Source organism: Akebia trifoliata, chromosome 4 (genome assembly GCF_017979445.1).
Source record: "Akebia trifoliata isolate Shusen 1 chromosome 4, ASM1797944v1, whole genome shotgun sequence".
NCBI classification, from domain to species: domain Eukaryota; kingdom Viridiplantae; phylum Streptophyta; class Magnoliopsida; order Ranunculales; family Lardizabalaceae; genus Akebia; species Akebia trifoliata.
This window is the reverse complement of record NC_141378.1, coordinates 25,592,548-25,611,135: the sequence shown is the minus strand read 5'-3', so window position 1 is coordinate 25,611,135 and position 18,588 is coordinate 25,592,548. Positions and strand designations below refer to the sequence as shown.

At 34.7% G+C, this 18,588-nt stretch overlaps 2 protein-coding genes across 2 annotated transcripts; both read right to left on the bottom strand.

Moving 5' to 3' along the window:
- Positions 1 to 8,369: 8,369 nt before the first annotated feature.
- Positions 8,370 to 9,209, bottom strand: LOC147404604 (short-chain dehydrogenase ptmH-like). Its single transcript, XM_086437754.1, has one exon. The coding sequence runs from the start codon at positions 9,207 to 9,209 to the stop codon at positions 8,370 to 8,372; it is 840 nt and encodes a 279-aa protein (XP_086293880.1).
- Positions 9,210 to 16,236: 7,027 nt separating this feature from the next.
- Positions 16,237 to 17,752, bottom strand: LOC147404603 (uncharacterized). The gene is made up of 3 exons (XM_086437868.1): positions 17,743 to 17,752; positions 16,316 to 16,839; positions 16,237 to 16,248 (listed from the first exon to the last, which is right to left on the bottom strand). The coding sequence occupies exons 1-3, from the start codon at positions 17,750 to 17,752 to the stop codon at positions 16,237 to 16,239; spliced, it is 546 nt and encodes a 181-aa protein (XP_086293994.1).
- Positions 17,753 to 18,588: the final 836 nt, after the last annotated feature.

The following is an 18,588-nucleotide window of genomic DNA, read 5'->3' as shown; positions in this document are numbered from 1 at the left end:
GTGTGTGCAAAGCAAGGGTGGGGTGTGCCCGGGGCCTTTTCCAAACAAATGGGCCCATGGCCCAATCAAATCAATTATAACATGAACTATATGGATATAAGCACTATTCCAATCACATAAACATTTAATCATGATCAACATTATGACTAACATCAAACATGCATTCCTAATGACATTATAGCATATTAAATAGGCAATTATCATGAATTAATAATATGGTCCGAACCATGGAAATAAGCTCATGATATAGTCCAATCAAGATTATTTTGGGGCGACCAAAAATAAGTCAAAATTTCTAAGAATTTCGAATTAAGGGTATAATAATGATCATGAAATAAAAATGATGGTTTTGTTCATCATTTTTTTTTATTTTTTTATTTTTTAAAAATAAATTGAGCCCAATCAAGGAAATTCAAAAACAAAACAACTTGAGCATATGTCGCCATTAGCAACATTTTAAAAATTTGATTTCATTATTTTTTAACTTCCCTTTTTTTTTAAAAAAAAAACTTTTACTCTTTATTTTTTTATTTTGATTTTCTTTTTTTTAGAAAACAAATTGATCTTAAAAACCAAGATAATTTTGTGAGACAGATTATATGCTGCTGCCAATAATCGAACTCATCCGACACATGTCGAGATCGGCCTTGCTATTTTAAAACAGCAGGATAACGTCGAGATCACCCTTAACAGCAGATTATCGTCGAGATCAACAGCAGTTCAACGTCGAGCTCAACGGCAGCTTAACGTCGAGATCAACCCTTAACAGCAGATTATCGTCGAGATCAGCAGAAGCTTAACGTCGAGATCAACTCATAACAGCAGACCAGCGTCGAGATCAACCTATAACAGCAGACCAGCGTCGAGATCAGCCTATAACAGCAAACCAGCGTCGAGATCAGCCTGTAACATGGGATTTTTCGACGAATTGTTTGCCATTTCAGTGCTGTGATGAGAGGAATCTCTCTACGACCTTCTCTAATGGTGATTGGAGACTTTTACTTGAAAGAAGAAGAGTGAGAAACCGTGATTCAACCAATCTTCAAAAAGATCTCCACGTTCGATCGAGATCAGAAGTATCTTTCTTACAAGAAAAGTTGATCGGGCAAGAACAGCCATTAAACTCGAGACATGGGACGATTTTTGAGCGAAGAAGATGCGAAGTAATTCAGGTAACAGCGCCCCATACCAGTCCGTTAATCCATCCTTGATCACTCAATAATCAGGATGAATGCAAAACTCAACCGGTTGATCCTTAAATCGGCCGAGATCAATGAGCTAAGAGGTGGGTTAAAAACCTTTGAGGAGCAAGGTTTTTCGAGTCTCTGTTGAGGCAGTAGAACCGAATGAAGAAGACGATGGTTTTCTTTTTTAAAAAAAAATTTTAAAAGGGTTGAATGGGAAATAAATAAAATGGGTTTTTTATTAACAGCACCCAAAATAATTAATCGATTTACTACGCACACCCCCCCAACAGTTTTTGTCGACAGAAATTCCAGATTTTTTTTTTTTTTTTTAAATTTTGAAATCCTATATGCTGTCAATGGACAGCATGTCGTGCTCACTAAAGAAAATCGAACACCTATGAAAAATAACCAATTAATCAAAACAAAATTTCATTTTAAAAAAAAAAAAAAAAAAAAAAACGTTATCAAATAACACATCAAACACGTTTCCAAAAAAAAAACAATCTTTTGTTATCCAAAAACGGGTCGACATCCCCCCCCCAAAGGAAAAATATATAAAAAAAATCCTTTTTTATTTCATCATTCTATCCTCAATGATCATCATTCCACCCTCAATACAATTATCCGTTCACGTTGATATCATTATTTAAAGTCACCCTAAATGACTCTCGATTGAACTATGCTAGAATGACATATTCGAAGTTGAACCGAAATTAATGATTAAACCCACCAATATAAAAAAAATGATAAACGAGCAATAAAAACAAACTAACTAAAAATTAAATATAATCAACTAAAAATAAAAACTAAGTCATTGGCAATGTTCCCATACTCGGGGTTTTTCAAGTTTGATCCTCAATGTCCCCAGTGGAGTCGCCACTGAAAGCGCCCTCGATCTACGGGGTGTGCGGATCCGCTTTTGACCCTTGAGGTTTGGGAGTCGCCACTTAGTAATTGTGGTCTAGGAACCAAACTGACTCTAACATAGATAAAAGGAACTAATCTACCATAAAAAATCTGAATTCGGGGATCAAGTTACGGGGTTGGAAGGTGTTAGGCACCAACCCCGCCCGGCCAAAGTCGGTCTCTACTAACTTCCCGAGTAAATTACATTGCTAAAACCTAGATAAAAAATAAATAAAAATAAAAATTTACCTTTCCGATGGCAAGGACTTGGTTCCCTCAGATCTGACAAAAAGAGCTCCTTGTACCGTGCTCCCTTGTTTCGTTCTGCTTCCGGATTTGACTTCGGATCTCCGAGGCAAGGTATCTCCTTGTTTTTGAATCTGAACTCTTCAAGTTCGTTGCGGATTTGGGGGTGTTTTTAGAAGGTTTTTTGGTGTTTTCTAGACTAAAATTGAAGGAGGGATGTTAGTTAAGGAGTTGGGACTCCAAAACTAGGGTTTATGGGGGGCTAGGGTAGCTTCTAGACCTACTTCTCTTAGGGTTTATAATTTGATACGAAAATAGGGTGTGAGCACCTCTATTTATAGATGTTTTTAGGGGTTGATTTGGATAGAGTTAGTGTTTAATTAGAGATCTTTTAATTAGAGTTGTGTTTTAGTTTGACTTGTTTTAGGTAGAATTATGTTTTAATTAGAATTGTTTTAGGTAGAATTATTTTTAAGTTAGAACTCTATTAGATAGAGTTATTAATCAATTATAATTCTATTATGACTTTTGGTCTTATTTGATTGACTCTTAATGTTTTGACTTTAGTCTTAAATTGATTGACTTTTAATATTTTGACTTCAGTCTTGCTTAATTGACTTTAATTTTGACTTCAGCCTCACTTGATTGACTTTAATACCTTGACTTCAGTCTTGCTTGATTTACTTTTAATTTTGGAGAACCCCCTTCCATTATTTCTTTAATTCTTTGGACCCCCAAATGGAGGGGTCCTTAAAGAATATCCCACGAACCCTCAACAATTTTATCCGAAAGTCCGATTGATCGATTTTTTAGGTTCAAAATTTTAAATTAATTTCATCAATGTTTCACTTTAATTATTTAATATTTTATTTATTAATTTCAAATTTTTTAATTATGAAAATTGTGAAATTACTATTTTACCCCCGGAGAGGACTTTTCACGTTTTAAGTCGGTTTTTAATGTTCTATGATGTTTTAGAATCGATTTTTCGTAAGGAATTCAATGGAAATATTATTTTGTGTCATTTATGAAGTTTTTTGTGTGAAATAATTGTGAACTTTATGAGGGGCATTTTCGTAATTTTGTCGAATTCTTTTAAAATTGGTGAAATGATTTATTTGGTTTCGATTTGTTATTTTATGTGTTCGAGAGAGTTTTCCTAAGCATAATGTAGGCTCTAGGGTTGTTTTGAGGTTAGGGGTATTTTGGTAATTTGGTAATTTTTAGTGATTTTTATCGTGAAGTTTCTTTCTGGTCTGCAAGATAATGATTTCTATGTTTTTGGGGTCGTATTTTCCTAGCGTAGCGTAGTTTCTAAGGTTTTGTCAGTTCGAGATACCTCATCCGGATTTCTGAAACATATCTGGTAACAAAATAAAGCATTGGAATACACATCCATCATTGGGAATCATTGCAATCGGGTTGACGAGTTGATCAATCAGGCGGATGCGAAAATGGGGTGTCTACAGTACTTGGCATCGTTTATTATGCACGAATACCCCATTTTCCAAAGAACTTATCGAATGGGCTATGATTTTGATTGGATTTGTCGTACCTACTATAGTATTCACCATCTTTGTCTAATTTCACTATTTTGACTTTCCTATATAATTGTTTTTCCACCTTAATAATAAACACTTCAAGAATGTTAATTGACTAAGATTTCTTATGATTTAGATAAATGTAACCAAACTGTGAGAAGTTATCAATGAAGGTGATAAAATACCTTTTAGCATTATAACAAGAGATTGTACAAGGTCCACAAATATCTGTGTGGATTATATCAAGTAGTTTTGTACTCTTTGTGGCACATTTATTGTGTGCTTAATTTGTTTTCCTTTAATGCAATCCACACAAATTGAGAAAGTTGTGAAGTCTAGGTGATATAAAATTTCATTTTTTTACTAATCTCTCTAATTTTTCTCTAGAGATGTGCCCCAGTTTCCTATATCACAAGGTTGAGGAATTATCTTTAATCAAGTTACGTTTAAAATCAACATTCGAATGCATTGCAACAACATATTATGCAAAATCAAGATTCAAATTCATTTTGTACAAACCATCACACAAAATTCCATAACCAACAAAAATAAAAATATTTATTTAACTTAATCAACACTATCTAATCTAGACAATGGAATTAAATTCCTAAAAATAGAAGAGACATAAAATGTGTTGGAAGATCCATCTGATGATTGCTTTCTAGTACTAAGTGATATGTCCCAATTGCTACCACTTCCACTCCAAGTGAATTTCCCACATACATGATTTTTTCATTTCTTATCGGCTTCTTGCTTGAAAGGAATCCAGGCATTGAATTTTTAATACGAATTGTGGCTCTAGAGTCAATCCACAAAGTATTAGAAGGTATTTTAGTCAAATTAGATTTGAAACATACGAAGAAATTTTCTTACCTTCCTTCTCAAACCTTGCATTTGAGGTAGTCCTTCTTCAAATGTCCCTTTCTGTTTCAAAAACAACATTTTACATCATTCAAATCCTTTCCATATGTTTGGTTGTCGAACTCAGACCCATGTACTTTCTTTGGTAGAAACCTCTTCCATTATTTGTTATGTTCTCATTTCCTTCCTCCTTGAGTAATTACAAATGCTAAGTAGCCCCTTTCTTGTCTAAATCTCAATTCCTTCTGAACTCCTTTGTGCCCTTCGTATTTCATCGTAGTCATTCAAACTCCATTTTTCCTTATAAGTGTTGTAAGGGATCTTGAATGGAAAAAATTGGAAGGGAAGTGAGTTGAGAATAATCTACATGAGAAAGGACTCATCGATATTCATCTCTAATGCCTTCACCTTAGATGCCTTCTAATCCATGTTCATAATGTGTTGTTGAACTCTTTTGTGCCCTTCGTATTTCATCGTAGTCACCTTTGCCATTAATGTGTCCGCCAATAACTTGTTCGTGGATTTGAAATAATCCTCAGCAGCTTTCAAATATTCCATTGCCAAATTAGCCTTAGGTAGCGATGTCCTAGTGTTGTTTGCAATGGTCATCCTCATAAACATTAGACTCAACCTATTCGGTCACTCCCACGCATGAGTGACGTTTTCTTATTTCATTGTGTTGTTCTTCGTAATGTCTGCTAGTTTTTCAACTACAAAAGCTAGGTCAAGATCCATGGCAACTAAAGTGAATTGAATCTACTCGTGCCATTCAGAAAAGTTAGTCCCATCTAGCATATGTGGGATGCCTGAGAGTGAAGTGAACTAAAGAACGATGTCATAATAAGAATATAATGCTCATAGTAGTACTTTGAGCTATACTTTAATATTAGATTTGAGGGCCTATATAGTGACAAATTATGGATATCACCTCGATTTCTCCTTTGGGAGAAACTTTTGTATATTTACTGTTTACTCACAGAGGGTAAAATTTTACTACCGTCGTAATGCTAATTAATTAAATTCAATTTATTCAATTAAATCTTGTCATCTTTGCGTGTCGAATTTTAGTTTTGTTAAATTGAATAAATTAATTACCTTACCCTAGTCCATAATCAATTGAAAAGGGTTCTCCTTTGGGCTAACCCCAATCATTTAATTATGACCGCCACTTTGAATTTTGTTGTTGTTTAGTGTCTCCCGATTTGACAATAATGTTATTTTTCATGATACAAATCCTATTAACCTAGGCTACTTTGATTGCTAATAGATTAAAAATAATTATATATGCCCATATAACAAATAAAATTCAATTTATTATTAACAACCCAAAGAACAAATATTCTACTTAATTTTTGGGTGCTAAAATTTGGAGAACCTTTTATATTAATAATTGCTGACCTAAACAAAGTCCTTTACTTTAATTTGAGGTGTCCGGAGTGTCAAGGGATAATAACAATAAACATACTTTTAGAGATAACAAGGTACCCAAACTTCCTAAATTTGTGAATTCAACAATAAATATAGTCATAACAACAACAATAAAATCACTACTTTATTTCATTGATTAAACTCTTGAAATCCAAATAATTATCAATTTCATAATCACCCCATTGACCAAATCGGTAAAATTGATTTGGTTAAGCATATCAATAATCAAAACCAGCAGTATACAACAAAATCAAGGATCTAATAAATCTCAAAACAAAATTTGTCAACAATTTTAGCCGATTCACCCATTGACCGAAACAATGAAAACAAAAATATAAATATTTATATTTTATTTACCAAATCAATATCGATTCAATTATTTTCAATGATTGAAAATGCACAAACTAAATGGGTTTTAACACTAAGCATATATAATCACCCACAAATTGGAAATTAAAATAAAATAAAATAAAATTTTCTTTTAAAAGATCAATGCGATTTTCCCAAAGTACCCACTTTACCAATCAGGATTTTATCAAAATGGTAATCGGTTGAGCCGAACAATTGTACGGTCTAGAGATCGCAAAAATCGGTTGGGGTTTTTGATAAAAAATAAGAAATCTAAATTTTTTTGAGATCCCTAAATAGTGGATCAAATATTTTTATAATTTATGCAGAAATCAATTTGGATTTTTCCAAATGAAATCAAAATCAAAATTATAATAATTTAATCTATTAACCATACACTCTGATACCAACTGTAAGAATTATTTTCAATTCAACATTCACATGGCCACATATCCATTATAAGATTTGCATATAGTCAAGATGCAGAATATCAAATCATAACCTATAACGAATTAACTCAAGAATATTTCCAACATTATAGGGTAACTACCTGTAATTGTCACGGTTGCTATTGATCTCCACGGTGCGTCGATTTAATCCCCTTTGATAGTGATCTTTAATCTTTAGACTTACATTCTCCTGCTTGATCTTTTCTATTCTTGAATCGTGTGGCTTTCTTTATGGACATTTAATCCCCTTTGATAGTGATCTTTAATCTTTAGACTTACATTCTCCTGCTTGATCTTTTCTATTCTTGAATCGTGTGGCTTTCTTTATGGACATGTAAATCGTATTGGTTTCTTGAAGTTATTGATTTTTCTTGGATGAAAATCACACAAACATAAGGTAACCAATTCAATTCTTTTATACATAGTAGTAGAGGGCCTAGATCATGTTCAAGATTAGAAACCTACCCATCGTAGAATTCTAATCCTTCTATAGTAGAGATTTCCACAAAAAGAAATTCTCAACCAACCCATTTGATTATTTCCTTATGAGAAACCCATCACACTGAAACACTTAAAGCGCACGGATTAATTGGCCATTGCAAAGACTGTGGATTTTAATATGACAACACGCCTCCCCCCCCCCCCCCCCCCCCCTTTTTTTCATTTTATTGTTTGTCTCAAAAAAAAAAAAAAATTGGTCACAATTTTTTTTTCATTGTATTTTATAAATCTGAAAAACAAAAAAAAAATAGTAGTTAAGAGTCATTGTTGTCTAAAATTTTTTTTTTTTTTTGCCAGTGTTAAAATGATAACTTAGGCATGAATATATTGACGTCGACACTGGACTTTCGACACAGATTAGAACAAAAACCATTGTTTACTATAAATATTATCACAAAATGGATTGGGTTTTCAGGAATATTTCTTCAATTTTATGAGTTCTAACCATTTTCTAACAATCAACTAGTGTACGTTGCATTTACCTCACAATCAAACCCCAATTTTTTACCATTTTACTGTTTCTTCATGATTTACCATTACAATAGAAAGTAAAAAAAAAAATATGCAAAAGAAGATAAAACGAAAGAGATTTAGCATCATATTGGTAGCTTGGTTGCAAAGAAGGGCAGAGGATGTGATGGTTCGTTTGCTAAAAGAATAGACAAAGATGATGAGAAGAAAATGAAGAGACAAACAATCTATCTCAAGGAAAAAAAATCTATGGCTCTCTGCACACTGCCACATTAGCGCAGGGTTGAGCGTAGCGTGAAGGAAGTCAGATAAGCATTTTCCAAAATTAAATTCTCTGACATCTATTGTCATCTTCACCCATTACATATCATACAATTTGAATTTCACAACATAAGTACGAAATTAAACAACCGAACACACTTTATCGCTTTTCAGAGCTTCTTATTTAAGTTAAATCGATTAGAAAAGAAGAGATCCCTCACCCATATGGGTGACCAGGAAAGCATGGCAAACAAGCCTGTCATGTGCCCAAAAACTATTTGCTTCGGCGGCCTAGGAATCAACACTTTCCTTGCTACATGTTGCGCAAACAAGGTCGCATTTGTGGCTCTGCCTGTCTGAGAAGCTTTGGCTCTCTCAGCTATAACCTCCTTGAATTCCCCATAGAGTCTCCAATCCTGATTCCTCAATCTCTCAACGTTAGCATTTCCAAAGTTCGATCGAACAGCACCAGGAATCACTAGTACTACATTGATGCCAAATGGTCTCAACTCGACACGTAAGGTATCCGACATGGCATGTACTGCCGCTTTAGTAGCACAGTAAGACCCGGCCCAAGGGGTTGGTACCCTCCCCACCACACTCCCTATATTAACTATACAACCATTACGCTGTGAAGCCATGTATGGCACTACTTGTTGCACAACCCTCAGTTGCCCTAAGGTGTTGATCTCCCAAGCTTTCCGAACCTGCTCTAACGGAAGCTCGGCAAGGGGCCCAGTACTTCCTATCCCGGCATTATTTATCACAATATCTATCTTACCACATTTTGATACAACAGTGGCTACAGCTGATGCTACGCTTTCGTCAGAAGAGACATCAAGCTCTAGTGTCTCGATGCTCTCTGATGGGAGGTCGGACATGTCACGAATGCGTCCCACCATATCGGAGGCAAAAACATGGCAGTTTTGCTGGGCAAAGGCCTTACAGTACTCGAAACCAATGCCACCCTTGGCACAGCCAGTGACCAATACCACCTTATGGTTATCCATTTGTGATGGTTGATCCTCTAGAGTGGCTTATATCTAAGGGAAGAAAAATGGTTTGTTAGTTCCGCCATGGATGGTATATAAGAATATGCTTAAAGGAATATATGCCTTGGGCCATCAAGAAGCCGGCTATTCATAGTTTATAAGTTTGTAGAAATAGTTTGTCAGCATTTACATCTTATTTACAGTTTACTAATTACACCTATGTTTTAGACCTCATGCATTGAAACTTGGACGAGTCTGTAGTCGGCCTCAAGAGGGATTTATTAGTTTATTATGTACTGAAAATCATCTAAACCAATTTGTTGGGTTGTCTTAAAACTGACAAAGTAGGATGAGGAACTCGACCACTCGACCTAGTTATGTGTTAGATTTAATTTTTTTTTTTTTTTAAATTTGAAAATATATTTCTAAATTTTCATATTGATTTTTTTTCTTTTGAGATCTTTAATAAATTTAATGAATATTTGTTTGACTAATTTGAGTCTACTCAATAGCTGTCAAGTTGACTCCAGTTGAAATCCAAGCCGAGTTAAAATTTGGACTTCTAAAACATATGTAAGCTAATTTACACTTCTTATGGGAAAAATCAATTAACCCAAGAGGCCCTCCAATTGAGAACTTTTCCAATCTCTGTATCTTTCAACCCCTAGTTAACTTAACAAAGATCATGTGCTTCTCAAGACCATAGGTTTAGGTTTTGCACTATGTGAAAATCGTAAAAATTGTAAAAAAAAATTGTTGGGCTTCGCCCGACGAATTTTAAAAACTCAAATTTGACGGCCATGGCCCACGAAATTTAGAGAAATCTGCACAACTTTTCTTCCCTCTCTCTAATTTGCGTTTTTTTCCCCTCTCTCTCTTGTTCGCATCTCTTTCTGATCTGCGATTTTTCCCCTCTCTCTCTTTTCCTCTCTCCCTGGTTCATAAGAAGCTCTTCGATTGTGAGAATCTCTCTCTCCCTCTCTCTCTCTCTCTGTCTCCCTCGATCACATCTCGCTCTATATCTGATCGATCTCTCTCTGTATCTGATCTTTTGAACTCGCAACACTGAAAATGATGGAGTGAAAATGAGATCTAGGGTTAACGAAAGCCTTAAAGTGATCTCTAGATAATTCCTTCAAGAACACTGAAAACCCTAGAATTGGATCCCAACCTTCTACACCTGTGCAACTTAAATCTTCTACTAATTCTGGTAATTTCATAACTTCTTCAATTTCGTTCGTTTTTTTACTCATTTTAGAGATTTGATTTAGTTGATTTGTCTTTCTGATTTTGAATCGGATCTTAGGGTTCATGAATTCTTGTTTGGATTAGTTTTTTGTGTTAGAGATCCACAATTGAGAAAATCGATTGTTTCAAAACAATTCGGAATTTTGATTTTGTCTTGAAGAGACTACTAATTGATGTAATTTATTTCACTTATTTCGGATTTTTCTTCAAGATATTTCCACATCTAGAAGTTTAATTGCTGCTAAAATCTGGATTCTGAAACTTAGGTTTCATGTATTTATGTTCTTATTTGAGTATTCATACTATAAATAATTTTTGATGATCTGTTGAACTTTGTTTGATTTTCAAATCCCCAAAGTTTAGATAAAATTTTGACATAATGCAATTAGTTGCTAATATTCTCATTAGTTTTTTGTTAGATTAGAGCTCCACAAAAGGTGTCGTAGTAGTAGATTATTGTACATATTTGGATTATAAGGTGATCTGAATTTTAATGCAGAATTTTTGGCTTTTGATATTGTCTGTATGATTAAGGCTTAGTGAATTTTTTTGAGTTCTAAAGTATGTGGATTTTGTTTTGTTTGTTGTAATTGTTGATAATGAGAGTTCCGAGATTGTTACATATTACAGTTGAAAAGGGATTGTAGAGAAAACCAAGGATAAGGGCAAAATCGCAAAAGAAACTTTACGATTTATGAATGCAATTGATTGGTTACTACTTGAAACTAGAGACACTGCAAAAGAACTAAACACAGGCATCCACATGGTAAAATTCAAGAGCATTTTTCTTTTTATGTATTTAGGCCATGGTTATTTCTTTTGTTTACACGTATTTCTCTTCTTTTTTTTCTTTATAAATAGTTAGCTTTAAATAAATTTTGTTACTTTTCAAGATCAAAAAAATAATTGTTTCAATATCCAGATTCTTGTTTACCTTGGTCAAAGCGAAGAAGGAGCTAAGTTAAATCAATAGTTTTTTGTTGGAGAGTTGTTGATATGCTAACTTTTTGGAGACAATTGAATTTAACTAAAAACATGTTTTTAGGTTGAATTGAATGGACAAACAAGATCTGTTCAACAGACCTTTTAATGGCTATGCTTACATTTTTATTTCTTTAAGCTGATTTTATCTTTTAGTATATACTTCTTGCCGGATGTAGTTAGACTTCTAACATTTGTGTATTTTTATAAGTTATTTGTAATTTTTTACAGTAATATTTATCATCATCATTAAAGCTTTATCCCAATTATCTATAGTCGGTTGGCTGTAAAATTTGGTACAACATGCTTTTTAAATTATTTTTCTGAAAAAATAAGGAAATTGTTACAGGAAAATAACTAATGTTATCATATGGTAGAAATATATTTGCAATGTAAGTGTACAAGGCTGAAACCTTAAACTAAAATTAATAATAACCAAGATCCTCCATGTCAAATCAACAGAGAATGTAAATAAATCTGCGGAAACATACCTGGATCCATAGCAACCAATCACTGTTTAGAGTCGAGCAGTTAGACTTCCAAATCAACACGTTCTTTCTTTGTTGGTCTCCTTCTTTTTCTTTTTCTGATTTTTCTCTCTATATCTCTCTGTTGATGGGAAGTCAGAAAGAATAGAATCTGGAACGTGTGATTTGGGGACCATAACTGCCATAAATAGATAACTGAATCCCTGTTATCTTTTTTGTATTTCCATTTCAGCCCATCATAGAGAATAGAAATTACTCTTAAGTCTCTACACATTAAAGGCCTACACCCTATCAAATACATTAAAGCCCAAAACCTTATTAGACCACTTTTAAAATGGGCTTAAATTTATATAACAGTCCACAATACATTATCATTCACACATAAGCCCAATGTTGGATTAAGGATCCAACAATCTCCCACTTGGGCTATATGTGTAACTTTATAATTATGCATTGTATAAAAAAAAATAGCCGTATGATCTCAGCTTTGCTGTTAATACCGAAATGTATCTATATTCAATTCGGTCCATTAATCATACCAACATAGGATCAAAGCAGCCTTCGTTACATTTGTCGTAACTCGACCCATCGATGGTCACGTATGCCGATATAACTAAATGACATGGATCATGATGTGGATGTGTAGCATGGAAATTTCATGCAATGTGATCTTAACATACCTATTTCCAACTGGTCCAACCTTAAACCATAGTGAGATCAAACATTACCAAAATCAAAGTGTAAATAAAACCAAAACTTTATTTCTGCAGAAAATAACCTTAAAGTATCCATAAACTGAAATAACTGAAAATATGTCTATATATCATAGAAACATATAAATTACAAACTCCCACTAAAATTCCATATTCTTAAATGACATGACACCCATACGAGCAGTGTGCTCATGAAACACGTTGGGTGGCAATCCCTTAGTAAGCGGATCCGCAATCATGGAGTTTGTACCAATGTGTTCTATAGACACCTGTCCACTTTGAACTCTTTCCTTGACAACTAGGAACTTGATGTCTATATGTTTTGATTTCGTCGAGCTCCTGTTGTTAGTGGAATACAACACTGCTGACTTATTGTCACAAAATAACTTGAGTGGTCTTTCTATACCATTCACTATGCGCAGCCCCGTGACAAATTTCCGTAGCCATATTCCGTGATTTGACGCCTCATAACATGCTATGAACTCTGGTGCCATGGTAGAAGGGGCTATAAGAGACTGTTTAACACTCTTCCATGAGATAACACCTCCAGCTAGCAAGTAAACATAGCCTGACGTAGATTTTAAACTATCTTGGCATCCAGCAAAATCAGAGTCAGCATAACCAACGATCTCAAGTTGATCCGACCTCCGATATGTGAGCATGTAGTCTTTTGTTCTCTGTAAATACCGCAAGACCCGTTTGACTGCCTTCCAATGGTCTATTCCTAGATTACTTAAATATCTGCCCAACATTCCAACAACGTACGCAATATCTGGACGTGTACAAACCTGAGCATACATTAGACTCCCTACTGCTGATGCATAAGGAATCTTTTGCATTTCTTTTTGCTCAAAATCATTCTTAGGGCACTGATTGAGATTAAACTTGTCTCCCTTAGCTACAGGGGTGTTACCTGGTTTGCAATTTTGCATGCCATATCTCTTGAGAACCTTTTCAATATAATTCTTTTGTGATAATCCAAGAATACCCTGAGAGCGATCCCGATGTATCTGTATACCTAATACAAAAGAGGCTTCACCAAGATCTTTCATCTCAAAATTCTTAGCTAGAAATTTCTTGGTTTCATGCAATAAGCCTATATCGTTGCTGGCAAGCAAAATGTCATCAACATACAAAACCAGAAAAATGTACTTGCTCCCACAAAACTTATGGTATATGCAATCATCGACTAAATTCATCTCAAAACCGAATGAGATGATCACTTGATGAAACTTGAAATACCATTGTCGAGATGCTTGCTTGAGCCCATAGATGGATTTCTTAAGTTTGCAAACCATATTCTTTGGGTCTTCCAACACAAAGTTTTCTGGTTGCATCATTATATCGTTTCATCAATGTCACCATTGAGAAACGATGTTTTTACATCCATCTGATGTAACTCAAAATCGAAATATGCCACCAATGCCATTATAGTCCTGAAAGAGTCTTTTGAAGAAATTGGAGAGAAAGTCTCTTTATAATCAATGCCTTCTTTTTGTGTAAAGCCTTTTGCGATAATACGGGCCTTGTACCTCTCCACATTACCTTTCGAATCCCTCTTGGTCTTAAATATCCATTTGCAACCAATAGGTTTCATATCTTTTGGTAATGGAACAAGATTCCACACGTCATTATCTTTCATAGATTTAATCTCCTCATTCATGGCATCAATCCATTTCTGAGAGTTAGAACTTTCCATGGCTTGACGGAAGTTGATCGGATCATCTTCCATCACTCCAATATCATTCTCTTGTTCTTGGAGAAATACAATGTAATCATCTGGCACTGCACTTCTCCTTTCTCTAATGGATCTCCTTAGTGGCATAGGTTCTTGAGGTGGTAGAGTTTGTTCTTTTGGATCTTCTGGAACAATTCCTTGAATGGAAGGTTCTTCTTCATTGTCTTGATTTATTGTGTCTTGTACAAAGTCAAGAATGAGATCCTGATCAATGCCAATGGCACCTGTGGAAATATCAACATATTCCTCTTCAAAGACAAAATCCCTATCTTTATCTCCTCCTGCAAACTCAACATCCTCAAAGAACCGAGCATTTCCTGATTCAAAATTTGACTTAGTCGTGGGATCATAAAACTTGTAGCCCCTAGATCTTTCAGAGTATCCAATAAAATAACAACTTACCGTCCTTGAGTCTAGTTTCTTTTCATTAGGCCTATAAGGTCTTGCCTCAGCTGGACATCCCCAAACGTGCAAGTGTTTTAAACTAGGCTTCTTGCCTGTCCAAAGTTCATAAGGGGTTTTGGTAGTCGCTTTAGTTGGAACCCTGTTCAGGATATATGCTGCAGTCTTAAGTGCTTCTCCCCAGAGTGATGTTGGTAAGGTAGAATGACAAATCATACTCCTCACCATGTTCTTAAGCGTCCTGTTTCGTCTTTCAGCAACACCATTCATAGTGGGCGAACCCGGCATAGTGTACTGTGGGACGATACCGCATTCCTCTAGGAACTTAGCAAACAGTCCTGGACGTTGTTCACCTGAACCATCAAATCTACCATAGTACTCACCACCACGATCAGATTTGACGTTTTTTATCTTTTTGCTGAGTTGGTTCTCAACTTCAGCCTTATAAGTTTTGAACACATCCAACGACTGTGGCTTTTCATGAATGAGATATATATAGCCATATCTTGAAAAATCGTCTATAAATGTCATAAAATATTGTTGACCATTCCAAGCAACTGCAGGGAATGGCCCACAAATATCTGTATGTATAAGTTTTAAGACTTCCAAAGTCCTATTGGCTACAAATCTTCTTTTATTGGTTTGTTTACCCTTTATACAGTTAATACAAATATCAAAATTTGTAAAATCTAAAGGGTCTAGAATTTCATCTAACACAAGTTTTTCTATTCTCCGTCTGGAGATATGACCTAATCTCTTGTGCCATAATGGGGCCGAATTCTCACTGGTTAATTTTCTCTTTATACCTCGTGTATTTAATTGCAGGGATTCATTAAATGAAGCAATTGTATCCATTAAATAAAGATTATCATAACCTGATAAAGAACCAGAACCTACCAATTTTGAATCATAAAACAAACTAAATTTTCCATTCCCAAATGAACAAGAATAACCAGATTTGTCCAAAGTAGAAATAAAAATTAAATTCTGTCTAAAAGACGGTACATTAAATGTTTCATTAAGATTCAAATAAAATCCAGTTTTTAACAATAATCGAAAGTTTCCTATTGCTTCAACTTTAACCGTCTTGCCATCACCCACATATATGTATCGTTCACTATCATTTGGTTTTCGGCAACTCAGGCAACCCTGCATAGACACACTGATGTGAGTTATTGCACCAGAATCTATCCACCACGTGTGTCTAGGTACCGAAGTTAAATTAACCTCAGAACAAACCAAATTAAGAAGCATACCTTTCTTAGCACGCCATGCGTGATAGTTGGTGCAATGCTTCTTCTTATGCCCTTCAGCACCACAGAAGAAACAACCAGTACCTATCGGTTCATCTTGTTTCTTTTGTTGTTTCTTTTGAGGTGTTGTATTTACAGCTTCCTTACCCTTTTTCCTTTTCTTTCCCTTGTCCTCGTCCTTAGAGGTTGAGGCCAGGTGAGCACTCTCTGTCTTATCTTGTTTTAGCCTTTCCTCTTCCTGAACACAGTGTGAGATGAGCTCATTCAGAGACCAAGTCTCTTTTTGACAGTTGTAACTCACCTTAAACTGGCTAAACTGTGTTGGAAGGGATATTAGAACTAGATGCAGCAACAAGTCCTCAGAGAGTTCTAGCTTAAATGCTTTCAGTTTGGAAGCAAGATGAGACATCTCCATGATGTACTCCCTGATATTGCCTTTACCCCTATATCTCATTGAGATTAGACTTATCAAGAGCGTACCTATCTCAGCCTTTTCATTCTTGACAAACATTTTTTCAATATCCCTAAGGAACTCCTTAGCCGTAGTGATCTTGTCAGACATTGTACCCCTGAATGCTTCCGGAATGGCCTTGTTCATGACCATCATACACATGCGATTTGATTTCTCCCACCTTTCCACATCCCTCTTTTCATCAGAGGTACTCTTATCCGTAAGAGGTGTAGGAGGATCAACCCTTAGTGCAAGGTCATGATCCATGACTCCGAGAACTATCAAGAGGTTCTCTTGCCATGACTTGAAGTTAGTGCCATTTAACATAGGAATAGAGTTGATGTTGGCAGTAATATTAGCATGATTATTTAAAGCTGAATCAGAGAACAACCACCAAACAAAACAAGCTTACATAAGTCTCAAAACCAAAAGTAATTATAAATTCAAATAAAGGTAAATCCCATCTCAAGATACCGGGTACTCCATTAATATGTTGTCTTTGGACAAGAAAATATTAACTTGTAAGTGATATCTTGGTGCAGTAATCAAACAGTGACAATAAGAACATGTCGAAAAATAAATCTTCCTTTGGGCCGATTTATTGGTCACATGTAAAAAAAAATTAAATTAATAATCATCACGTGTTTATTACTACAGGTGCACATGTAAATTATGTTAAATATTGTCCTTCCTTTGGGCCGGTCAATATTCACATAATTTACATGGCCGAAACCGTTTATATTCCAAAACAAATTAATTTCCACAAGAGAGATCACTTTGGTGACATGTTGTTTTAATTAATTCATCTCAAAATATATATAAACATACCAATATTCGAATTTAATCAAAACTGGATCCATAAAAAAAAAATACATAAATAAACAAACTGATTTAACCAAAAGAATATAAATATATAAACTGAAACTAGAAAATCTGAATCTGAAAAGCATAAATGGGGAAACTAGAACAATATTAATAAACAAAAAAATTCTTAATTAAAAAAAAACTGAACCCAAAAGCCTGAATTTGAATCCACAGAAGTTGATTCAAAACATTGAATATATGCACACAGCAAAATTCCAAAAAAATAAAATATAAAACAAAATCTAATTTTATGAAACATAAAAAAAAACTTGATTCTCAATGGATTAACATGGAGAAGGCTCTGATACCACTTGTAAGTGTACAAGGCTGAAACCTTAAACTAAAATTAATAATAACCAAGATCCTCCATGTCAAATCAACACGAGAATGTAAATAAATCTGCGGAAACATACCTGGATCCATAGCAACCAATCACTGTTTAGAGTCGAGCAGTTAGACTTCCAAATCAACACGTTCTTTCTTTGTTGGTCTCCTTCTTTTTCTTTTTCTGATTTTTCTCTCTATATCTCTCTGTTGATGGGAAGTCAGAGAAAGAATAAATCTGGAACGTGTGATTTGGGGACCATAACTGCCATAAATAGATAACTGAATCCCTATAATCTTTTTGTATTTCCATTTCAGCCCATCATAGAGAATAGAAATTACTCTTAAGTCTCTACACATTAAAGGCCCACACCCTATCAAATACATTACAGCCCAAAACCTTATTAGACCACTTTTAAAATGGGCTTAAATTTATATAACAATCCACAATACATTATCATTCACACATAAGCCCAATGTTGGATTAAGGATCCAACATGCAATGCTTGATACTAGTGTTGGTGTTGTACAATTTTTGACCCACACATGCATAAGTAGTTAAAAAAGTGTGGTTTTTCTCTTATTCACAGATTTCACTAGGAGTTTCTGATGTCCTTTAGGGCCCAAATTGCTGCTCTAATTAAAATAACACAATCAGACTGTTGTAAACTGATTGAACTACCACCCAGGAGGGTACTAGGAAGAATTTGGAACTTCATATCCTATATATAAACATCATATTAGCAGTGAGGAGTTGAGAAAACATATGGAATTTTGAAGGCCAATCTTTCTAAAACATTTTGTATTATTAAATTTTCATCTGCCTTGTTTTCTAACTATTCACTGTGCTTAGCTCGTGTACCTAATCAAAGCTTTACAGTGATGGTTCTTTCTAAGTGTTCACACAATGTAGTATTGTTATTAATTGTGAAAAA

What these genes read in the sequence shown, in the direction of transcription:
- LOC147404604 (XM_086437754.1), bottom strand. Translation starts at nt 9,209, where the DNA reads ATGGATAACCATAAGGTGGTATTGGTCACTGGCTGTGCCAAGGGTGGC.